General features: G+C 47.4%; 1 protein-coding gene across 2 annotated transcripts; it reads left to right on the top strand.

The window, feature by feature from the left end:
* Positions 1 to 402: 402 nt before the first annotated feature.
* Positions 403 to 14249, top strand: PIPOX (pipecolic acid and sarcosine oxidase). 2 transcript variants are annotated; one of them, XM_066263182.1, is made up of 8 exons: positions 403 to 601; positions 1726 to 1874; positions 10635 to 10848; positions 11129 to 11311; positions 11993 to 12145; positions 12506 to 12658; positions 13227 to 13302; positions 13580 to 14249. In XM_066263182.1, exons 1-8 carry the CDS (start codon positions 479 to 481, stop codon positions 13708 to 13710), a joined length of 1182 nt encoding a protein of 393 aa, XP_066119279.1. In that variant the 5' UTR covers positions 403 to 478; the 3' UTR covers positions 13711 to 14249. The 2 variants fall into 2 exon arrangements, with proteins under 2 accessions (XP_066119279.1, XP_066119280.1); XM_066263183.1 differs by lacking the exon at positions 403 to 601 and adding an exon at positions 1248 to 1366.
* The last annotated feature ends 10982 nt before the right edge of the window (positions 14250 to 25231 follow it).

Genomic DNA, 25231 nt, shown 5'->3' with positions numbered 1-25231 from the left:
TACCCTGGGCATAGTGCCAAGCCAGTTCTTAGCTCCACCCCCTAGAATCTCCAAAAGAAATCAGGCTGAAGAGAGGAAAACCAGCAGGGGGAGGCAGCATTCCTGGTGCCCAGCTTGGTCTAGGAGGCATTGAAATTCCAGGGCTGAGGTCTCAGAGACAAAGATCATAATGAGACAGGAAGGTGGCATAGGAAGGAGCCCATTTGCATGACAATAATTGAGCCAAGAATAGAAAACTAGAGGGATGCAAGGGTGAGGCTGGCAGCTGAGCTGGGCTAAACCTCACAAATTAGACTACTGAGCTCTGTTCTGTGGGGGTGGAGGGGGGCTGAGCCCTTTGGGGGGAGGGAGAAGGACACAGCCCTAGGGGATTGTGGGAATGCTGGCCAAGCTGGACTTTGCTCTACTCCTCCTCCTTCAGTCCAGAGCCCTGCTTTGCTTGCCTTCTCCTTGGTGTGTGGGTTTTGTATAGCACTAAATGGGCATCATGGCTACTCAGAAAGATCTCTGTGATGTCATTGTGATCGGGGCAGGCATCCAGGGCTGCTTCACTGCCTACCACCTGGCCAAGCACGGGAAGAGGGTTCTCCTGCTGGAGCAGGTACTGTGTCCTCTCTGCACTCCTGACCTTAGGTACTGTTCCTGTCCTCCCCTAGAGAGAGGTTTCCAGAGCTAGCCACGCTAAGGAGACACAAATTCTGTCCATTTGTAGTTTAGCAGCCTGTTGTGTTTCATAACATGGCAAAGAATGTTCCGCCTTCCCTAAGACCCATGTTGGTTTTCTAGATGCATTACCTCCTTTTATTGCCCTCCAGCTCCTGCCCTTGATCCAGAAGTGTCCCAGGCCCTGCTCTCTTCCTTCCTGCCACCCACTCTCTTCTGTGCCAAAATAGTTGATCCGGCTCAGAAAAATAATCAACTCTGCTTTGAGTAACATTAAATAAAGGTAATTTTGCCAGGAGGCAAAGGTTGAATTGTCAGCCGCCAAGGTAGGACTCTGCCCTCATATTCCTGGCCTCTCATCCTGGAACCCAGTGGAGGCTTCTGTTTTTTCTGCCACCTCTAGATAATAGCAGCCACCTTGTTTGATACACAGGAAATAGACATGGGTCTTATTTTTCCTTAGAGAAAAGGTGACCTCATTCAGTGCCATCTGTACATGTGGGTCCTTTCCAGATCATGTCCACCAGGCTTTGATTTATTCTTCTTGGTAATGAGCTAGATTGGTTAGAAACCTTTTTCATTTCTCTATCAGTTTTCTCAAAGCCTGAGGGACTCGTGGTTCAACTTTGCCGGCAACTCTCCATCTTTTGCTAAATCCCAAGTGGTTTTCTTGTCCTGAGTGATCTGAAGCCATAAGGAAACAGTGAGCATCAGTTTTCTTGTCCATAAAACGAGGGGCTAGATTAGAATGATCTCAAAGTTACTTTCTAATTCTGCTTCTCTATTAGACTAAGTGGGATGGGGTAGCAGTAGGATGAATGAAGACAAACTAACCAAGGGACTTTAGGATGTGAATGATGTTAGCAAAAAAGGAAGCTGAATTAGTGCTACTGAAGAACTTCTGTTCTGATAGGCACATCAGGAACTTGGTCATAGAGGGAGACCGTACGGAAATTTATGAAGAATAAGTGCTCCTGGATGACTTGATGAGCTGGCTCCCAGAGGGGGGCAGGCAGTACAAGGGTAACAGCTGCAGTTGTCTCTCTTGTTCTTCACTTCCAGTTCTTCCTCCCACACTCTCGAGGAAGCTCCCATGGGCAGAGCCGGATAATCCGAAGGGCATACCCTGAAGACTTTTACACCCAGATGATGGATGAGTGTTATCAGATGTGGGCCCAGCTGGAGCACGAAGCTGGAACCCAATTACACAGGTTGTGGCACGGGGAGGAATTCTTTGGATCGTGGGGCCTGGCACTCGGAGGTGCTTCTAGTATGTGAAAGAGCAGTGCCATGAACGCTCGAAATAGTGTGAGGACACAGGACTAGGGAAGTGCTGGGCACATGGAAGCCTTCTGTTCACTGTCATGATCACCCTGCCGTCCAGCTGGCTCCTGCCAGGCCCTGAGTTCCAGTACTGGGTTCAGGCCATGTGTCCAAGGCTAGCAGAGGTTGTATTTATATCTCTGTGAGGCCCTCAGAGATTCTTTTAGGGTAGCAATTGTTACAGAAAAGGACGCCACTGTCATGGTTCTTTATATTCTTGCTAGGATCATAAGTTTTCATGCTGGTACATCTCCCAACTTCCAGAGCGAACCCTATAGTCCATTTCATTCTTGCTGAATATCTCCTCCCCTGGGAACAAATCAGGGTCGCTCCTCAGACCCCACTGTTTGCCAGGGGGTGAGCCTGCAGCTCTTTCCCTTCTTGCCCCATGGCTCTCTCTAACTCTTTTTATTTTCTTAAAGATTTTATTTATTGACTTTACAGAGTGGGGAAGCAAGAAGTATCAACTCATAGTTGTTTCACCTTAGTTGTGCCTCACCTCTCATATGTGCCTTGACCAGACAAGCCAAGGGTTTTGAACCAGCAACCTCAGCGTTCCAGGTCAATGCTTTATCCACTGCGCCACCATAGGCCAGACTCTCTCTAACTCTTAAGGCCCCCTCCTTATTGACCTTTAAAACACTCATGGGGAAGAAAGCAGACAACCTGTGATGCAAAGGAAACTTTGATCACCCACTCCACCTCCCCTCCCTCTTTCTCTGTGGCTCTTAACTGAACTTCCTACAAAACTCTAGCTCTACCCTACAGGGTGGCAGTTATTTTAATGGCCGAGAACCAAGAGGTTACTGTTCTGTTGCAAAAACACCATTAACTTAAGAACAAAGTGAAATCCATTATGCAAATACAGCTAGGACAGCTAATTACAGATTTATTCCAGAGGCAGCTAATGCACCCAGCACCCAGATAAAGAAGCATGTCTTGCTGAGGGGCGACCTGGCAGAAGGACCCCCTCTGTCAGCCATCTGTGAATACGGCTGAGTATCCTGTGCTAAAAGAACCGCTGAGGCATAGGAGGGCACACTTCTTCCTCGTAGACAAGGAGGTGACTAAAATAGTTGTTAGAAGAAATCTTTTATACAGAAGATGATTCTGGAGTCAGACAGGCTTGAATTTTCCTTGGTATTCTATCTCTTACCAGCTATGTGACCTTGGAAAAGTTTCTATACCTCTCTGTGTCTCATTTTTTTTTTTTCTCACAGGGTTTTGTGAGAAAACTAAACGAGACTCTTACAAAATAGTTGGCACAGCGCCCAGCACCTTTCAATAAATGGCAGTTCCTTCCAGCTGTTCTGGATCAGCCATACCCTATCTTAACTGAGCAAGGGAGGAATAAGGGCAGGAGGCGACAGATGGGCTGCAGCAACCAGGAACATCAAGGCGAAAGACTGCTGGAGCGGGAGAGCAGGAAAGGCACCCTGGGTAGGACGGTCTTGTGTTCTCATAATCTTCTTCTTTGGCAGGAGGACCGGACGTTGGAACCAGGCAGGCCTGGCTTTAGATGTCAGCTTTAACATTTAGTCGTGTGGTTTGGAGCAAGTTGATTAATGTCATTGAGGCTCAGTTTTCTCATCTCTAAAGTAGGAGTAATAATATCTATTTCATGGGGCTGTTGTGAGAATAAGTATGTAAAGGGCTTACAAATCATCATCATCATCATCATCATCATCATTATCATCATCATCATCATATACTTAGTGCGTACAGAAAGAATGTCAGGCTGGCCTGACCAGGTGATGGCGCAGCGGATAGAGCGTCGGACTGGGGTGCAGAAGACCCAGGTTCGAGACCCCGAGGTTGCCAGCTAGAGCACGGGCTCATCTGGTTTGAGCAAAAGCTCCACCAGCTTGGACCCAAGGTCGCTGGCTCGAGCAAGGGGTTACTCGGTCTGCTGAAGGCCCACAGTCAAGGCACATATGAGAAAGCAATCAAAGAACGACTAAGGTGTCGCAACGAAAAACTAATTATTGATGCTTCTCATCTCTCTCTGTTCCTGTCTGTCCCTATCTATCCCTCTCTCTGACTCTCTGTCTCTGTGAAAAGAAAAAAAGAATGTAAGACTGTTTTAAAAATACTTGATACATGTTAACTTGTTTAATTCTCCCCAAACCTCACTAGAGGGTTGGTACTGAGTAGTCAGGGCCTTAACCCATTAGTACAAATCACATAATTCTTACAGTCTAGAGCAGGGCTTGGCCAGCTTTGTCTGTAAATGGCCAAACATAGTAAGTATTTTAGGTTTTGCAGGCCATCTGGTCTCTGTTGCAACTATTCACTTACGCCAATTACTCAACTCTTATCACTGCAATGTGAGAGCAGCCACAAATAATATATAAACAAACAAGCCACAGATAATATAATATGTAAACTTTATTTATGAACACAGAAATTTCAAATGATTTTTATGTCATGAGATATTCTTTTTTTGCTTTTTATCAACCATTAAAAAATACAAAATCCATCTTGGCTTGTGCAACAGACAAGAATAAGTGTCAGCTCTGATTTGGTCCTTGGGTTGTAGTTTGCTAGCCCCCTGGTTTAGAAAAGACCACAACCTGCTATCTTTGTCTACCCCGTCTCCAAACAAGTTCTTTGCTAAGTCATCCCAGATTCGAAGACTGCTAATGTACATTTAAAGATAGGAACATATCATAGCCCCCCCCCTTTTTTTTAAGTGAGAGGCAGGGAGGCAGAGACAGACTCCTGCATGCGCCCTGGCTGGGATTCACCCAGCAAGCTCCTTACAGGATGATGCTCTATCCATCTGGGGCCACTACTCCATTGCTCTGCAACAAGCTATTTTAGCACCTGAGATGAGACCACAGAGCCATTCTCAGCACCCGGGGCCAACTTTGTTCAAACAATTTGAACCATGGCTGCAGAAAGAGGAGAAAGAGAAAAAGAGAGAAAGAGAGAGAGAGAGAGAGAGAGAGAGAGAAATATGGGGGGAGGGGTGGAGAAGCAGATGGGTACTTCTCCTGTGTGCCCTGACCAAGAATCGAACCTGGGACTTCCACATGCTGGGCCAATGCTCTACCACTGAGCCAACTGACCAGGGCCATCATAGTCTTTTATTTATTTATTTATTTATTTTTTACAGAGACAGAGAGAGGGATAGATAGGGACAGACAGACAGGAACGGAGAGAGATGAGAAGCATCAATCATCAGTTTTTCGTTGTGACACAGTTGTTCATTGATTGCTTTCTTATATGTGCCTTGACCGTGGGCCTTCAGCAGACCGAGTGACCCCTTGCTCGAGCCAGCGACCTTGGGTCCAAGCTGGTGAGCTTTGCTCAAACCAGATGAGCCCGCACTCGAACTGGCGACCTCGGGGTCTTGAACCTGGGCCCTTGGCATCCCAGTCTGACGCTCTATCCACTGCGCCACCGCTCGGTCAGGCATCAGAGCCTTTCTTTTTTTTTTTTTTTTTTTTTTTTTTTTTTCCATTTTTCTGAAGCTGGAAACAGGGAGAGACAGTCAGACAGACTCCCGCATGCGCCCGACCGGGATCCACCCGGCACGCCCACCATGGGGCGACGCTCTGCCCACCAGGGGGCGATGCTCTGCCCATCCTGGGCGTCGCCATGTTGCGACCAGAGCCACTCTAGCGCCTGAGGCAGAGGCCACAGAGCCATCCCCAGCGCCCGGGCCATCTTTGCTCCAATGGAGCCTCGGCTGCGGGAGGGGAAGAGAGAGACAGAGAGGAAGGTGCGGCGGAGGGGTGGAGAAGCAAATGGGCACTTCTCCTGTGTGCCCTGGCCGGGAATCGAACCCGGGTCCTCCGCATGCTAGGCCGACGCTCTACCGCTGAGCCAACCGGCCAGGGCCTCAGAGCCTTTCTTAATTATTTTTATTTATTTATTCATTTTAGAGAAGAGAGACAGAGAGAGAGAGAAGGGGGGGAGGAGCAGGAAGCATCAACTCCCATATGTGCCTGGTCCAGGCAAGCCCAGGGTTTTGAACCAGCGACCTCAGCATTCTGGGTTAATGCTAGATCTGCTGCGCCACCACAGGTCAGGCATAGCCTTTCTTAAAAGACCATTCTGATGTCTCACAGCCTCAATTATGAAAAAGTAAGAGTAAAGTGAATGTGCTTTGAAAAATCTTGGAAGTCCTATAGAGTGCTTGGTGTTATATATTATTAATATTATTATTAACAAGTCCTTTCTTAGCGCTAACCTATTTCATGCTAATTTATTTGGTTCTTTTACTTAGTGGGGACACAGAACAGATACTCCCCATTTCAATCTCTTTAGGTTTTGTTCTTGATTCTGATTTTCTAAATGATTCATCATCTTTGTGGTTCTTATTCTCTTAGGTTCTTCTGGAAGAACTAACACAATATTATAATCTAACTGATAGATATGAATGTATTTACCCAATGCTATTTGACAATGATTAAAAAAAATAACACCTTCAGGAGCTGGTAGCTAAGATGGTTGTCCAATTCTTTTTATTCTGTTCTGCCGCTTCCTGTGACAGTGGCATGCTTAAACATGGATGAGCTCAGGATATTTGCATATATTCTGGGAACAGACTGTGACACATGTGTCAGATCACAAGGTCTGAATCTTTTGTGATGTGTACAGCCAGGACGCTGATAGCAACAGCAAACCCGGCTCTGTGGCCCCTCTCTTTCCTGCCCGCCTTTTCCCTTTGAGTGCTACTATCCAGCTCCTGACCCAGCCTGCCCTGCTTAGCTGACAATATCAGACAAGATCACAGCCGTAGGCAGTACAGCTGCTGGCAGAACCTGGTGGCCCCCTCCGCAGCTGCTGCTTCCTGTGTCTGCAAAGTGTCTAGCTTGTCAGCCACATCCCCTCCCCGGAGCAGTCTTTGTTAACCAATTCCACCTTGGCCCACGGAGCGGAAGATGAAACGCCAAGCGCACCTCCAAAACCAACAAAGATGGCAACCATTACCAAGTCCTTACTTGAATCGCTTCCCCAAGGTGACTCTGTGAGCTGCCTGGCACTTTTAACCTAGAGAGGGGAAAGCTAGTGGAGCCTCGGATAGGAGATGGCAGATGCGGGAGAGATGTCTGCCCCTCCCAATTCCTCCCCCCTCCGTCCCACCTCCTGTCCTGCTGTAGGAACTGTGGAAATCCCTAATCCACCAGCGCCCTATGTCATGTTTGTGGCTTTAGTGGGGCCATACAGTCAACAAGACCTTTGGGAGGAATCTTTGATTATTTCTTCCTACCGCTGGATCCAGCTAGGGTTGGCAGGAAGGCACAATTCATACCAAATGAATTTGCACTCAGCTGAGGACATTCCGGGAGTTGTAAGCTTCCCTCTTTCCAGGCTTTCCTGACCACCCAGCCTCCCTTCAAGGTGCCTTCTTTTTAGGCTAGCCTTGACTAGTCATTTCCTGGGTATTTCTTTTTCCTGTGATGCCTCCCCAAATTCTGTAGCCTAGGTCTGAGCAGGAAAAGGGGAGAGGGAGGCCCAGAGCACGGGCATGAGAAATTGATGCAGAATGAGCAGTCTGTTTATTGGGATCTAGGAAAAGCCATTAAGAAAATAAGCACTTAAATGATTTTCAATCTGTCCATGGAAGTCATCTATCTTCATACTGGGGCAAAAGGCCCATTCTCCAATCCCGGTTTTGATTGACTGATTTCCAATTCCCTAAGCATTTCCCACAGGAGCCTCTCACCTATCTCCCATAATGACAGGCCTTTGCATTTCCAGGCAGTGTTTTACATTTATTTCCGATTTGCTCATAATGGTCAAAAATCTCTCTCCAATCCAAGGCATTCTCCAGCATTGCACTGTTTCCCTCAGGCCAAATAGCTCAGCTGTGATCCGCGGAAAATGAGAATTTCCCCAATGCATCTTCGGACTAGGGGAGGGTCCAGCATCACAAAGTCAGATGGAAAATTTCCCATTGTTAGATCAATATCTGGGCTAAGAAATAAATGCCACAGGGGCAGAGAGCTGGAGCAAAATGATTACAATCGGCACAATTGCATCCACCAGCAGCATCAGTTCGCTGATTACTCCTTGGGATGGGGAGCTCCCACTTCAGCCACCACAGGACAGCTTGGGAATGAGAACGCTACTCGGCATTTCATAATTCATCAGATCGGCCCGTTGTCTTGGCATGTGTTCATTTTCCCTGTACAGTACATTCCTGTAAGAGGGGTTCTTATTTCAAGGAAGGAAGGAAGGAAGAAAGGAAAGGAGGAAAGGAGGAGGGAGAAAGGGAAAGGAACGAGATCTCGGAGCACGTGACAGACCCAGGCTAACATACTGCAGGCAGAGTTAAGGTATGCTGCTCAGATTTCAGGCCAGGGATCTGACCACTGAGGTGATGGTTAAGCCAGGTCTTTCCCAGGATTCTACCCAACTACTACTCCATTGGGTAAAAAGGGCTCAAGAACTTAACACTTGGGCAGCTTCTTAATTATCCTGCTGACCAAGAAGTTTACTAGGCCAAGTTTTCATTACCTGAGAACCAATCTGAAGTTCTTTTTGGGGACCATGGAAAAAAGACGGTCTGCTGGCGAGTGGAGATTTCTCTAGCATCCTTCCTCTGCTGCGCTTGGAAGAGGCAGAAGTTCACATTGCTTTCTCAGCAGTGGTGAATGCTGGGTAGGTGGGGGCCATGGCAAATGGATTGGGCACGCTGCGCGGCTCTGTGTACTGACACCAGCCCCGGGGGCCGCTGTGTCCCTAGCCCCTCCCAATCGTTTCTTTAATCCCCCCAACCAGATAATGTGGGATTTGGAAGCATGTAATATCCATGAGACTCTATTATAGGCTATTAGGAGCTTTATACGCAGTACCTGGGGGATGTACCCGGCTGGTGCTGATCACTACGGCTGCTGAAACTGAGAGGGGTGATAGGAGTGTTTTCAAGGGCCAAAGTGACCCTTCCTTTGTTCAGATCAGTTTCCACAAAAAGGGCTCTCTGGTTTCTTGTGATAGAGAGACAAAAAGCATAAAAAAGAAACAGCTTTTACTCCCTTAGTAAGAAGAATAGAGGGAAATATAGGAAGAAATAAAATGGCGGAATCACTGAATTAATTCCTGGAGCCCTGAGAGACAATCTACTGGTGTTTCTGCATGAAGATGCTATTGGCATTTGAGTGGGACCTTCATGGGCATTGCAGGTTTAGTATTCCTGGTCCCACCCAGTACATGTGAGTGGCAACGCCCAGGCATTGTGACAACTTCAAAAAAATGGCCCATATGCCATTTCCACATGCCCTTGGGTTGGAGACGGTTCCATCCTGATGTGGAACCACAAACAGTTTAACAGACATTGTTACAGAGGAGGAGCCTGGGGCCTGGAGGGGAGCCATAGTGCGAGTCACGGAGGAGAGCGATAGTGCGAGTCACGGAGGGGAGCCATAGTGCGAGTCACGGAGGGGAGCAATAGTGGGAGTCACGGAGGGGAGCGATAGTGCGAGTCACGGAGGGGAGCCATAGTGCGAGTCACGGAGGGGAGCCATAGTGCGAGTCACGGAGGGGAGCAATAGTGGGAGTCACGGAGGGGAGCGATAGTGCGAGTCACGGAGGGGACGCCAGGACTGGACCCAAAGCCAGAGCTCCCAAATTAGAACCCTTTTCACTAAACAGTCAGCTTCTAAGAAGGAACAGAGAGGCAGACACTCAGGAAGGGACAGAACATTATTACATAACAAGGAAAACAAACAGCTGAGGTGGGGAAGAGGATAAAGAATAGAGATGAAAATAGCAAATAGGCCTGACCTGTGGTGGTGCAGTGGAATGCTGAGGTCGCCAGTTTGAGACCCTGGGCTTGCCTGGTCAAGGGACATGTTCTTCCTTCCTCCTTCCTTTCTTCTCCCTCTCTCTCTTCTCTCTTTAAAACCAATAAATAATTAAAATCTTTTAAAAAATAGTGAATGGAGGCCCTGGCCGGTTGGCTCAGCGGTAGAGTGTCAGCCTGGCGTGCGGAAGTCCCGGGTTCGATTCCCTGTCAGGGCACACAGGAGAAGCGCCCATCTGCTTCTCCACCCCTCCCCCTCTCCTTCCTCTCTGTCTCTCTCTTCCCCTCCTGCAACTGAGGCTCCATTGGAGCAAAGTTGGCCCGGTCGCTGAGGATGGCTCCATGGTCTCTGCCTCAGGCGCTAGAATGGCTCTGGTTGCAACAGAACAATGCCCCAGAGGGGCAGAGCATCGCCCCCTGTTGGGCATGCTGGTAGATCCCTGTCGGGCGCATGTGAGAGTCTGTCTGACTGCCTCCCCGTTTCCAACTTCAGAAAAATACAAAAAAAAAAAAAAATAGTGAATGGGTTCAGGGGATGGGAGGAAGGGGAAGAAATCACAAAACTCATTAAACATTACTTCCAGGTGTGGAAATAAAAGACGACTTAGGGTCTCTGACTCTAGGACAGGATGGATCCTTTTAGGGAGGGTAGAGGGCAGGCAGACCTGTAAGTAGTGAGAGACAAGGGCAGGCTTGGGAATGGGCTGAAAACCAGCCCAATAATCCTGGGACTCTTGTGACAGAATTGAGATAACTTGACCTGTGTTTTGAGTGTGAGGCTGGGACTCTCCTGGATGACGGGCCCTGGGACTCTTGCTGAAGAATGAGAGGGACTGGCTCAGGGCCCTGATGCATACTTTCACCTGGGTGTCTTGTTTTGTTTTTTTAACAGGCAGACTGGACTTCTGCTGCTGGGCATGAAGGAGAATCACGAATTAAAGACATTCCAGGCTACTTTGTCTAGGCTGGGGGTGAAACACCAGTGTCTTTCATCTGAAGAACTGAAGCAACGTTTCCCTAATATTCGGCTGGCCAGGGGAGAAATGGGGCTCTTAGACATGTCCGGTGGAGTTCTCTATGCAGCCAAGGCCCTCAGAGTCCTCCAGGTGATGTTGTGCAACATTAGGGGCAATGTAGCTTCTGATCTAGGCATCCTGTGTCCCAATCAGCCATGCTTCAATCCCCCCATGGACGATAGCTTTTACCATACTGGCTTTAGTCTTGACCTTTGGGCAGGGCAGTCTTAGACACCCTGAAAGGCCGTGTCAATATGGGAGAGGAGGTCTAGAGTCTGCACTCTCTTTTCTGCCCTCAATGTAGGACTCGTTGTCCACCAGGGTGAACCACATTCATAACCATTACCCTTCCCTCATCCTGCCCTTTTAGGATGCAATTCAGCGTCTAGGGGGCAAAGTTTGTGATGGAGAGAAGGTGATGGAAATAAAACCGGGGCTACCAATCGTGGTGAAAACCACCTCCAATAGCTACAAAGCCAAGAGCTTGGTCATCACAGCAGGTCCTTGGACGAACTGGCTCCTGCGTCCCCTGGGAATTGAGCTGCCTCTCCAGGTAAGGAGAGCTGGAAGTCGGAGTGTTGGTGCTTACGAGAAGAAACCTTGGAGTCAGATGGTCACTTGCTAGTGGACAACTTTGGGCAAATTTGTTTACCTCACTGACCTCAGTGTTATAACCTATAAAAAGGAGGGTAGGGCTGTTGAAGAATTAAATTAATGATATACATAAAGATCTTAGGAGATGGTCTGGCTGATTGTAAGCACTCAATAAATATGAGGTATTGTTAACTCTTAGAGAGAAAGAAGAAATTCTGGGTGTAGTTATGGGAGAAGACTAAGAATGGGAGCACCTGGCCAGGTAGCTCAGTTGGTTAGAGCATCGTCCAAATATGCAAAGGTTGCGGGTTTGATCCCCGGTCAGGGCACATACAGGAACAGATCGATGTTTTTGTCTGTCTGTATCTCCCTTCTTCTCTCTCTAAAATCAATAAATAAAATTTAAAATTAAAAAAAGGGACAGAATAGGAGAAAAGACAGATTCAGAGATTTTTGTGCATCGTGATATAATGTAACATGCAAATGACATGAGAATTGGATGAACGAAGGATAGATGAGTTAAGTGGAGTATCCGGGCTTAAGCTGAAGGGCTATTAGACCCTAGAAGAAACTGTTCTCGTTTTCTTTAGAGTTCCAAGGCTTTTCCATTTCATCTCCTGCTTCCTCTTTCTGCTTCAAGACCCTGAGAATCAATGTGTGTTACTGGCGAGAGAAGGTTCCTGGAAGCTATGGTGTGTCCCAGGCCTTTCCTTGCTTCCTGGGCCTGGGTCTCAGCCTGGCTCCCCACCACATCTATGGGATGCCCTCCGGAGAGTACCCTGGGCTGATGAAGGTGAGGAAAGGCAGAGAGAAAGCTAGTAGGAGTATACACAGAATTGAGGCACCTGCTCTTCCCTCAGCAAACTCCCTCAGATCCCAGTGGGCAGCAGTGGGAGTTTACTTCGCTATTCACTACTTGCAGTGCAAGCCACCCAGCTGTCCTGAAGCCCAGCAAAGGGAGTCCTTCCTTTGCAAACAAAGGGTTGGCGGGGAATGAACAACTAGGCAACCTTGCGTGGCAACAAGCAGCATCTGTCAGGCCTGGGGAAAGCTGGGATGATGGATGGGGGCATTTTGTGTACAAGCCTGTCCCCTGGGCTGGGTGGGTATGAGGGAATGCCTCACAGCTCACATTGCTCTGATTGGGAGCCAGGTCTGCTATCACCACGGCAACAATGCAGATCCCGAGGAGCGAGACTGCCCCGAGGCATTCACCCAAGACGTCCAACTCCTGAGCCGCTTTGTCAGAGATCACTTACCTGACCTAGAGCCCAAGCCTGCCATTATGGAGCACTGCATGTACACGGTAAGGGGGTGGGCAGCCCTGGAGAACAGGGGAAGGAGACAGATTGACCAGGCGCCACTCAGGCTAGACTCTACTTGACTCCTGACAGAGTATGTGACTTGAAACAAATGAGTTCATTTCTGTGGGTCGGTTCACCTCCGCCGTAGAGGGCCCATTAGAGGTTATTCATATGCCTTTTCATTAGCAAACTAGGCTTATGCCTGGCAATCCTTCACTGTGTTTCCCAGAAGGGCTCTAAAAGATTTCTTGGCAAGATGTTCTAGTTGAGCAGGCCTTAGGGACAAAGAGAAGAGACATGTCACCAGGTCCTGAGGCAACTTGGCTAAGTTCGGTTATGCGCATTAACTGAGCACCTACTGTGTTATAGCTCTGTGCAAGAAGAGAGGCAGATGGACGAATGAGAAAGACTGACATACCCAAAGGGGGCACTGGCACACAGAGAACATTACTGTGCCGCATTCCCATTCCTTCTGGAAAGAAATCCAGCCTAGTCCCCTCCCTTCTGAGCCTGCACTTCTTCCTCTTCCCTCTATCCTCAAAGGACACAATCGTGATTGTTTCTTTCTAGAACACCCCTGATGAGCACTTCATTCTTGATCGACACCCTAAGTATGACAACATTGTCATTGGTGCTGGATTCTCCGGTGAGTCTGAGGAGGGGGAGATGGGGTGCCTTAAAGTTGACCTACCTCAGTGCCCAGAAAAATGGTGTTTTCCCTGCTCTTAACTGGCCTAGACACTGAATGTATAAGGGGCTGGGCAGGGCAATTAGAGAATAATGACTACTCACAATGGGAGGCAACTTCTGGCTTTGAGATGGGACTGAGAGAATTAATTCTACCTGGGGACTGTGTAGGGGACTTCCAGAGAGCCCAGCCCCTGTCTCTGAGGATGCTTGACCACCTGCTCTTCTTTCTCTAGGGCATGGATTCAAGCTGTCCCCAGTTGTTGGCAAGATCCTGTCTGAATTAGCCATGAAATTAACACCATCCTATGACTTGACACCTTTTCGAATTAGCCGCTTCCCTGGCCTGGGCAAAGCTCACCTTTGACCCCTGGCCAGCAGCCTCCCTTCTGTGCACAAGAGTTATAAATAAAGCCCTCTGCTGGGAAAGGCTCCTCAGATGAACGAAGTGACTGAAACATCATCCTTTTCTCTGGTTCTCTTAAGACCCTGTGAACTCCAGATGATTGAATTTACCTTCTTTCCCTAGCCAGCTCCCCAATCCCAGGACTTTTTTTTTTTTTGCTTCTAGAAGATCAATCAGATATTCTATAATCACAGAGTAGCAAGGCCCTTTGAAATTAATGTTCGTATAAAGAGGAGGCATAAGGACTGGTACAGGAGACCACATCTGTTGTTAAAACTCTCTTCACTGGAACATGTGAGGAATTTGACATGGATTTGACTAAAGGGGATTTTTTTACCCAGGGGAGGGTAAACAAAATGATTTGTAAATGACTGCCACTCTTGAATTTTCTTTTCCTAAAACTAGTGCCATCCTCCATCACAAACTCCCGTAAATCTGGCTCATCCTGGGTGCACCATAAATGTTTGTTGGGAAAAAAAAATGTGTTGAATAAACAAATAATGGCATTGCATTAAAGTCTGTGGTGGGCTTTATTTTCCATGTGACCTCATTTCTTACACACTTTAATTGTCTACATCAGCATCATAGAATCAATTACCTTGGGGGTCTTTAGCCTCTTAATGTACTGAACCCTTTCCCCCTGGATTCTTTGTCTGGTTCTCATCCTCTCTCTGGTTTTGTAAAGATGCTCAGTTCCCCAGTCTCTTGCTAAGGTGTATTGTCAGGTCCTTATGAAGGTGGAGCTGTTATACCAGAAAGAAAGAGAGAGACACACTCACTTAGAAACCCTGTTCAATGTTTGAATGTTAAATGTGCCATTTTATTATCATTAGGATTGCTCCCACTTAATGAAACTGCATTAGCACCAAGTCTGCTGGTCTCCTTGCACTAATTGTTTTGAAAGGGAACAGGCTCATAACTACCCCAGAGTGGGAGGAGGGGTGAGGGGTGTAAACAGGGACTCCAGCAAGGCTTAATGCACTCAGATGAAACCCAAGCAGGAGGATCTCCAGACCAGGCCAGTTTGATCCAAGAAATAGGAGTTAAAGTGCTCTGGGGGGGTGAAAAATTGGGACTGGGGAGAGGGTGGTTATGGTAGTGAAAATGTTCGGAGGAGTTACTGAGCCGGGAAGAGTAGGAAATGGGAATAAGAGAAAAATTCCCAAAGGAAATACACCACAGAGGAAATTACTCTTCACCCGCCATATAGTCCCTAAGCACATGGATTAGCACTGATTTCTCCAGGGAATTACAAAAGCCTGTCAATTTCATCAACCCTATGACAAGTGTGCTTTTTAGGTGCTCTCGGATGGTTCCCTGAATGTCATCCTCTGCAAAGTGGGAATAATAATGATCATCATATCTGTGAAATGGGCAGAAAAATACAACATGTATGAACCTTGCAAACACGATGTTAAGTAAAGTAAGCCAGACACAAAAGGACACATACTGTATTCATAGAAACAGAAAGTAAAATGGTTGTTTCCAGGGGCTGTGGGGAGGGAAGGACGAGGAATTAGTGTTTAATGGACACAGAGTTTCAGTGTGGGAAGATAAAAAAAGTTCTGGAGATGGATGGTGAGGATGTTTTTACAACATCATAGTTTAATGCAGGGGTAGTCAACCTTTTTATACCTACCGCCCACTTTTTTTTTTCTTTTTTTCTGAAGCTGGAAATGGGGAGAGACAGTCAGACAGACTCCCGCATGCGCCCAACCGGGATCCACCCGGCACACCCACCAGGGGCTATGCTCTGCCCCTCCAGGGCGTCGCTCTGTTGTGACCAGAGCCACTCTAGCGCCTGGGGCAGAGGCCAAGGAGCCATTCCCAGCGCCCGGGCCATCTCTGCTCCAATGGAGCCTAGGCTGTGGGAGGGGAAGAGAGAGACAGAGGGGAAGGAGAGGGGGAGGGGTGGAGAAGCAGATGGGCGTTTCTCCTGTGTGCCCTGGCCAGGAATCGAACCCGGGACCTCTGCACGCCAGGCCGATGCTCTACCACTGAGCCAGCCGGCCAGGGCTCCTACCGCCCACTTTTGTTTTGTTTTTTTTTTTTTTTTTTTTTTTTTGTATCTGTTAGTAGTAAGATTTTCTAACCGCCCACCGGTTCCACAGTAATGGTGATTTATAAAGTAGGGAAGTAACTTTACTTTATAAAATTTATAAAGCAGAGTTACAGCAAGTTAAAGCATATAATAATAATTACTTACCAAGCACTTTATGTCAGAGTCTCGCTAAGTTTGGCAGAATAAATCTTTATAAAACAACTTACTATAGTTAAATCTATCTTTTTATTTATACTTTGGTTGCTCTGCTACCGCCCACCATGAAAGCTGGAACGCCCACTAGTGGGCGGTAGGGACCACGTTGACTACCACTGGTTTAATGCATCACAAACACAAACATGGTTTAAGTGAATGCACTTAATGCCACTAAACTGTACACTTGAAGATGGTTAAAACAGTATGTTTTATGTTGCATATATTTTTACCACAATAAAAAAAATGGGAATAATATCAACCAACTCTATAGGACTATGTGAGGATGAAATAAGATCATTCATTTATTCATCCAACGCACAAATATTTATTGAGCTTCCACTGTGTGTCAGGCACTGTGCTAGGCTCTGTGGGTATATCCTTGAATAGCACAGATGGAAACCTCTGCTCTTGTGGCATTTACAGTCCAGTGAGGAGAAGGAATATAAACAATATGTATAAGTAAATTATATTGTAAGTTAGAAGGTGACAAGTGTGCTGAGGAGAAACAGAACAGGGTGAGGAAGATAGAAAATGTGGCGGAGGGCCTGGCCTGTGGTGGCGCAGTGGATAAAGCGTCGGCCTGGAAATGCTGAGGTCGCCAGTTCGAAACCCTGGGCTTGCCTGGTCAAGGCACATATGGGAGTTGATGCTTCCAGCTCCTCCCCCCTTCTCTCTCTCCTCTCTCTCTCCCTCTCTGTCTCTCTCTCTCCCCTTCTCTCTCCTCTCTATAATGAATTAAAAAAAAATTTTTTTAAAAAAGAAAGAAAATGTGGCGGAGGAACTGTCCTTTTTGGTGGTGGGCAAGGTCGGACCCATCGAGGAGGGAGCATTTGAGCAGATTGGGAGGAGAGGGAGTGTGCCCGGGAGATAGCTGGATGTATGTAAGAGAACGTGGTAAGTTGTAAAGCAAGGTATTGGGTGTGAGAGAGGAGAAATGAAGTACAGAGAGAGATCAATGGAAGGTTCTGCTGGCTCTCAAGCTGGCAAACTTGGGAAGAAAGGGTGCTGGGAATTTCTCCCTCTCATTCAATGGCTGCCCACAATTCCCTCTGCCTCTGCTTCTCTCTTTGCCACCCTCCTCCCCCAGCCAGCTGCAGTATCCCTTCTAAAATATCCAGTCTAATTCAGCTTGCTGGTGGCAGCTGAAAGAGGGGACCAATGTCTAGAGGAGGCAGAGAAAGGACAAGTCAGGGATGCTGACAAGCCCTGCCTGAGCTGGCAAAGGCCCTTTACAAATAAACTGGTGTGTCCTAGAAAGAGAGTGCAAGGAGGGGGGCAGGGACAAGGGTATGCAGAGTAAGACAAGTGTGTGTGGGAGGGGTGAGGTCAGGGAAGAGTGGAGAGAAGCAGGAATTGGTAAGAGACTGGCACCCTGGCCGGATGAGCATTGTCCCAAAGTGCAGAGGTTGCTGGTTTAATCCCCAGTCAGGGCATATACAGAGACAGATTGGTGTTCCTGTCTCTCTCTCTTCTGCCCTCTCCCTCTGAAATCAATAAAATAAACATTAGAAGAAGAAGAAGAGACTGGCAATGTGCAAGCCCAAAAGCCAGGTAAGGACCTCTAGGAATGCTGCACACCCCCTAAACCACAGGAAACAGGTCCAGAATGGCCAAGTGGTGGAACTGAGCATTTCTTATTGAGGGTGAGATGGGATCATAGAGGGGGAGAGATGATGTAGAGAAGAGTCTGTGGGCATAGAGAAGAGGACAAGCCATTGTAGAAGGGGCTAGGCGATCCCTTGAGGGTTTACTAACACCAAAAGATTTGTCCAAACAGACCCACAAGCATGATCGCCCTGCTTTCCTTCTGCTTGAACGTGACCAAACGTGCCCTTTCATGCAGACCCGACATATCTTCAAGATGGAAGAAAATGAAAATAAATCAGGCAGGCAGTGAGACTTCTGGAAGGGCAGCTGGGGTCCGCACAGGCTGCAGGGGAGAGATAAGGGCAGCAAAGAGAAAGAGGCCCGCATGGTTGCCAACCAGACTAGGGAAAACAGAGGCAGGCTAAAAATAGATTGGGGCTAGGGAGGGAGGAGAGCCAGTCCAGAAAAGAAGAGAAAGCAGAGGCAATTGATGCTGTTGCTCCTCTGACCCAATTCTTCATCCCTCGGCGTCGCCAAACTAAAAAATTAGGGGGTGACGGGGAAGAAGGGAATGATTGGTACAGAGAGAGGAGAGTCAGAGTAATGTGAGTTTTAAAACCTTGGTACTGATTTGTAGGGGACAAATTAGTAATCATGATGTGGAAAAGAGAAGGTATACAGTGTAGTTAGCGCTAGATAAACTGGAGTTTGGCATCCCAGAACAGGTTTAAGAGCCTAAGGAATATGAGTGTAACTTGGATGGTGGTTCCACTGTCCAGTACAGCACAAGGAGGCAGCAAGGATGAGTTAGTCTAGAGACAGCAGGCTGCAGTGTGACTGATGCTTGCGTTTGTTTTACTTCTCGGAAGAGTGATTTAAGAGAGTTTGCTGACTGGATAGTTTATTTCATTGGTGGGCCTCCAGGGCAGTCAGAGGGGTTTAGGTTAGACTTCAGGATATATATCCCACTAAGTAGATTTGTGAGATATTAAAGCATGTATATAAGCACTTTTATAATATTCTTTCCTTGGAAATCTTTAAAAAATGAGAAGCCTATCTATGTGGGCCTCTAGGCTTACCTGAAGGCCGGGACCTCCTGACAAGCCTCTGGAAGACTTCTGGCTGGAGAGGAGATGGAGGATTTTTATTGCCCTGGAGATAGGGACTGAAATGGGGATCTCAGCCGGGGGACAAATGAAAGCACCTGGGGGTGGGGGAGAAGGGGACACGCAAGGCAGGCTGGGTCTGTCAGGCAGGGAGAAGCAACAGGAACAAGGGGCAGGATTCCAATATGAAGGACCCAGTGGTATTTATATAACTTTGAATAATGAATAAGCCCAGCTCTGGGGCTCTTAGTCAGCACGCTCATCTGCATCTTTATTAAGCTTTTTAAATGATTCAGCTCCCTACCCCTTCCCCCCAGCCCCTGCCCAGCCTGCCCCAAGCATCAGGGTGGTTGATTGCTCATTATTTTAGACAAGATCTGTTTCACCAACATTCAGGAAGGCATGGAGTTGGGGACACAGGAGAGAAAAGGAATCCAAAGGCAGGCCAAGTGGAGGGATAGGGGAGCAAACAGAAGCAGCAGCCATGAGAAGCCAGGCTGTGAGCTAGGGACATGGGCATAATTCTCTAAAAACACTCCAAGGGCCAACACCCTCAGGAGAGAAAGGTTTCTCAGATTCCCTGAAATGTGCTAAGTTCAAGTTCTACTCAATCCCTGGTTTCCCTTATATCTGCTGCCAAGGCCCCAGCAGGCTCCTCGCGTGTTACAGTGCAGCCCAGAGCCACACAAGCAGCCAAATGAGTACAGCCCCCAGGGAAGTTCTCATTTTTTCCTGAGGTAGGAATTCTGCTATTTTCACACAAAAGGAAAAAAAAAAAATCTGCTACGCTTGCAAGGCAAGAACAGGCACTAGGCGTATCAGGGGAAAAAGAGATAGGAACAGGTACACGTGGTATGTGAGTATGTAGGGAAAAGGAATGTTCGTGTCCACAGAGAGTTCGAGCCTACCCTGAAAGAGGGGCCTGGAGAAGAGAGGCCTCCAGTGGGCATGCTAGTGCCTGCTGCTCTGCTATCTGCCCCGGTCTACTGGCCAGAGGCAGGGGAGGAACTTAACAGCCTGGGTGAGGAGGAGTTGGCAAGAAGCTGGTAGGGGGAAAGGTAGAGCATTCCTCAACCTTGGCTCCACATTAAAACCACCTGGTTAACTTTTTTTTTTTTTTTTTTTTTGTATTTTTCTGAAGCTGGAAACGGGGAGAGACAGTCAGACAGACTCCCGCATGCGCCCGACCGGGATCCACCCTGCACGCCCACCAGGGGCTATGCTCTGCCCACCAGGGGGCAATGCTCTGCCCCTCCGGGGCATCGCTCTGCCGCGACCAGAGCCACTCTAGCGCCTGGGGCAGAGGCCAAGGAGCCATCCCCAGCGCCCGGGCCATCTTTGCTCCAATGGAGCCTTGGCTGCGGGAGGGGAAGAGAGAGACAGAGAGGAAGGAGGGGGTGTGGAGAAGCAAATGGGCGCTTCTCCTGTGTGCCCTGGCCGGGAATCGAACCCGGGTCCCCCGCACGCCAGGCCGACGCTCTACCGCTGAGCCAACCGGCCAGGGCTGGTCAGCTTTAAAAAATATAATATAATGCTTGGGCTCTTGCTGTATAGCTCGGTTGGTTAGAGCAGCATCTTGATAGGCAAAAGTTGCCGTTTCGATCCCCGGTCACAACATGTGCAGAAATAGATTGATATTTCTGTCTGTCTCTCTCTCCCTCTTCTTCTCTCTCTAAAAAGCAATAAATAATTTTTTTTAAAATAAAAAAATACAATGTTTGGGCCCCATCCAAGGCTAATCAGATTGGAACCCCTGAGGAAGAAGTTCCCAGGCACAGTGTTTTTTTCATACTGATTCAAACAAACTAACTTAATATATATATAATTATTAATACATAATAAAATCAAGAAAATTTAAACATTGGCTGGATATTTGGTATTAAGAAGTTTTTGATAAAATTTTTAGGTGTGATAAGAGTATTGTAATTATATCTTTTTAAGGAGTCATTTTCTTTTTTTCCACTGAGGAGTAGATACGAAAGTATTTATTAACCAAATGATATATCTGGGGTCTGCTTCAGAACAATCCAGTGAAGTGGGGAAGTGGACAGGGGTGAAGATCAAGCAAGATTTGCTCCGTGTTGTTAATTGTTGAAGCTGCTTGATAAAGAAGTTTATTACACTCTTCTTTTTACTTCTTATATACAAAATAAAACAAAACCAAGAACTCTTTGAGTGTTTCTAATATGCAGCAGGGTGAGAACCACAGAGTCAGGCACTCAGCTGGACAGGGGCCACCATGGTACCTCTGTGAGCACACCCAGCTTCAACATTGTGGGTCCCTAAATGTTAGGTGAGGGCCCTGACCTCCAATACCCTGGGCCTCAGGCAGAGCTGCAGGAACCATCTTCAGGACACAGTATCTGACAGTTAGAGATGAGCCCTGGGGGCCCAGGGGCTCTGCAGTCCCCTTCCCTGGCCAGCACAGCCCTCACGCTCTGTGAGCCAGGCCAAGTGGCTGGACCCAGGCAAGTCGCCTGCCCAAGGCACCTAGAACAAGCAGTCAGCCTTGCTTTTCTCTCTCAAGCCCTGCTGTCTCCTGACGGACTGCACGGGAACTGGACCCCCACCTCAGCTGGACACTCCCTCCCCACTGCGGTCACCACTGCTTCCCTGCACTGTCACTCCCCCGATGGCCTCATCTGCCTCTGCCAGGGAACATTAGCCCAGCTGACTTCATCAAGGAGGTGAGAGGAGGCTGCACACCAGTCCACAGAAGTAGGGGCACCCAGGCGCCCAACCCCAGTGGCTGCTGGCAGAGCTGTCTGAGCTGCTGAGAAATTTGCTGGTAGCTTGCTCTCATTTGCATACCACTCCTTTAATGAACAAATTCAAATGAATCCCAAATTCTCACTTTTCTACTATCCCGACTGGTTGGATCTCCTCACACTTGTCCCTGACACGGACCAATCATTCCCGTGTTTTCCTGGAATGCCAGGTGAATGGTCCCCCAGCCCCAACTGCTTCCGCTCCCAACACCCCACAAAACTCAGCCCCTCTTCCTTTCCCACCCCAGGGCACCACCAGCTTGGGCATCATGCTCAGTTTGGGGCTCTATCTGTCTTCTCCACTCCATTACCTTCCCTTGATGGCCTCGAGGGGCTGGGGAGGGGAGAGAGTTGGAGGGGGTCTATTTAAGAGATTTTTGGAGTCTGTGCCTGGGCATTACCTGCTGCCATGAGTTATTTCAGCTCGATGTTTGTCTGGAGCTGATTATTCCAGCCCGAGAACAGGTGGAGCAGCCTGCGGTGGCTTATTCGTCAGCCAAGGCCATCTGTTCCCAACAAGCTGAGATTTGTAGCTAATTTCTACTGGGGAGCAAGGAGAGGGGGAGGGGAGGAAGATGAAGATTACTACCACCCTCAAGGGATTTACTCCTTCCAGACCTTCTGTGATGCCTGAATCCCCAGACATTCCTTCCAAATACCCATACCGTCTCATTTCCTCAGATAACTCACTGGTCACTAGATTCTCTGAAACAGCAAAAATACTTTTTCCTTATGGGGCTAAACCTTCTTAGATGGAGTCACGTATGAGAAACACAAATCCATTAGCCAGGCACAAATTCTGGTCATTGAGCCATGTCCACTCTTACAGATCTTTTTTAAAAAGTACATGACCATGACACAGATATTCTAAATGACCTTGGCAGTTGGCGTCTCCTCAACTCGATCTATCACCAGTCCCTTAACCAACAGCTCTCCTGACTTAAACCTGTCACCTGCAGGGCACAAGGATGTATGGGGAGGGCACTATCTAGATGCTATTCTCTTCTCCCTACTGCTTCTCTCCCCCAAATACTCTGTTCGAGTTCCACCCTCCAATCTGTTCCCTTTCAGCTTCCACTCTCAGCCGTGCCAAGAGATGCCTGCTGCTTTAAGAATAGCTCTCCCCGAGCAAGGGATCGAAGCAGTTTCTAAGCAGCTTCGCCACATGGTTTCCCCCTATGGCTACTATTTCTGTATATGAAATGCCAGCAAGAAGCTACTCTTATAGTCACACTAATAGAACAATTTGGGGCCTTCTTTCGTGTTTGGCACAGACACATATCTATAATGACTTTTTAAAAATACATATGTAAATTTTATATTATAAGCACAGATACTTCATCTATAACCTCATGTGCCCAAATAAAACTATTTATAATATTCAGAAGTTCCTTTTACTTTTTCTCTATTTATCTGTTCTCACATATACTTTTGTTATTTGTACACGTTCCCTTAAGAACTCATTCACAGAGCTATAAGACTTCCTCACTTTCTCTAGGCTTATTTTGCCAGTTCTTGGGAGCAGAAGCTCCCTTTCTACTATGAAATCCTGCCGAGTGGCTCAGTATGGGTTTCGCTGGAAAGACTAGCCCCACAGATGAGTTCTAGGACGCCCAAAGGCAGGCCGTGAGACTTGTGCCTCTAGTGCAGAACATTCTGGAGCAGTGCCACTCACTAGGGTCACATTCTCCCTTACCTTCCAGAGGAAGATAGCTCCGTGGGTGGCAGAAGCAGCCCTTAAACAAGAATACCAACCTGCAACTGATGCCGTCCTGTGAGAAGGATGACCCATGAGGCCTATTTCACCACATACATTTTATATTTGCCTGGTTACCAGTCATTGACCTGTATTTTAAAGACCTAATGTTTCTGATACCATTGGCTGCATCTTCCCTATACCAGGATTTTTTTAAAAACTCCCTTTTTTTGAGGTATTCTTCACTTTCAAATTCCCTAGTTGTCCTCTCTTAACCAAATCCATTCACTTCTTTTCCTAATCTAGTCAGATCACAGATGTGGCACAAAACACATCAAAATTTATTAACATGTGGAAACTATTTGACTCTTAAGCCACCTCAAATATAATTTGCCTGAATAGTGTCAAAATTTAATATCCTTTCTGAGGTTCTTTTTGGTAAAATTGTCATAGCTGACTTTTGATATCTAAAGCAAATCCTCTCTGCACATTTAAGTATTCCACTGGGAGACTTATGTCACTGACTTCAATTGCAAAACACACATCCTTTTTGGAATCTCTCTTATGTATATGGCCCATTACTGGGGTTTATACTACAGAAGACTCAATTTCTCTATAAAATTTATTCTAAACAAACCTAGCACTCTTGTTAACTCCAGTATGGCTATTGCTCTGGAAATCACTTCTCCCAGGTCAAATCCCAGAGAATGGTCCAGAATGGTCTCCTGTACTGTAATGAAATGAGGTGAATATAGCTTAAAATAGGCATTCTGGGCTGTTGGGAAAACAGTTGTGTTAGACTTGCTCACTTGTACTTTGCCTGATTAGTTCATGAGCATGTGGCAGCACCCACATGTGTGTAGTCTGTGTAAGGCTATGGGTGCTTGCCCTGAGGGCAAATTGCGGATTGCAGATTGCCTGCCCACCACGGGGAAGGGCTGTTTTGTGTTTGTTCACCTGCTACCATGAGAAGAGGTTTTCCCCTGCTTGTTTGCGAGACTGTTAAACAGGAATGGCCCAACGCTTTCTGGCTCTGCAGTTTCTTTACTGTCTGTCTGAATACAATGTGAATCTGCCTGGCTTCGACCACCAGCATTACACGGGTCATGTGGAACTTGTTATTCATATTGTTGGCATAGTGTGTGTGAAGCACAAATGTGAAAATGTATAAGGGAGGCTCTGAAATTGTAAGAAGCCTCAATGTGAGGCTGATTTGTTCTGAAGGCCAGGCCTTGGTGGATATCAGACACACAGGTGTTTCAGATGAGGCTCATAATAGGAATTTTTTTTAAAACTTTTTTTTTTCCTTTACAGAGACAGAGACAGAGAGTCAGAGAGAGGGATAGACAGGGACAGACAGACAGGAACGGAGAGATGAGAAGCATCAATCATTAGTTTTTCATTGCAAGTTGCAACACCTTAGTTGTTCATTGATTGCTTTCTCATATGTGCCTTGACCGCAGGCCTTCAGCAGACCGAGTAACCCCTTGCTTGAGCCAGCGACCTTGGGCTCAAGCTGGTGAGCTTTTGCTCAAACCAGATGAGCCCGCGCTCAAGCTGGCGACCGCGGGGTCTCGAACCTGGGACGCTCTATCCACTGCACAACCGCCTGGTCAGGCGCAATTCTTGGCTTTTTAACTTCCCCCTTCATCCTCTGACAAGAATAGCTCCAACTCACCTGGCCCATTGCAGAAACCAAGCTGAGGACCTTGCCAGGAAAGACTTTTCCTCATGGGGACAAAGACACTTCACAGAGTTGTGACAAAGGTTAAATGAGATTGTGTAGGCAAACTGCCTAAGTACTGGGGATATTGCAAATGCTCAACAAATGGGAACTATTACTGGTTTTATCATTCTCTTCATCCCAAGGATCACCACTGACAAGCCCAGAAGCCCCAGTCACTAGTCACTCTCAGCTCCCGCCAAGGACTTCCAGGAGCGATTAAAAGAGCGGGAAACAATACTGACGTATTGCTGAGCTAAGAGATGTGACCTCACGCCTCTGGAATCCTTAAAGGGCAACGATGTGGGGCGTGGCCCGGCTAACTGCTTAAGAATCTTTAAAGGG

Source organism: Saccopteryx bilineata, chromosome 2, assembly GCF_036850765.1.
Source record: "Saccopteryx bilineata isolate mSacBil1 chromosome 2, mSacBil1_pri_phased_curated, whole genome shotgun sequence".
Classification (NCBI taxonomy): Eukaryota; Metazoa; Chordata; class Mammalia; order Chiroptera; family Emballonuridae; genus Saccopteryx; species Saccopteryx bilineata.
This window is presented reverse-complemented; position numbering and strand designations above follow the sequence as displayed.

Coding starts and splice junctions, on each gene's coding strand:
- PIPOX (XM_066263182.1), top strand. CDS start 479: ATGGGCATCATGGCTACTCAGAAAGATCTCTGTGATGTCATTGTGATC. Junction 1,875..10,634: donor GCTGGAACCCAATTACACAG/GTTGTGGCACGG, acceptor TTTTTTTAACAG/GCAGACTGGACTTCTGCTGC. Junction 13,303..13,579: donor CATTGGTGCTGGATTCTCCG/GTGAGTCTGAGG, acceptor TTCTTTCTCTAG/GGCATGGATTCAAGCTGTCC.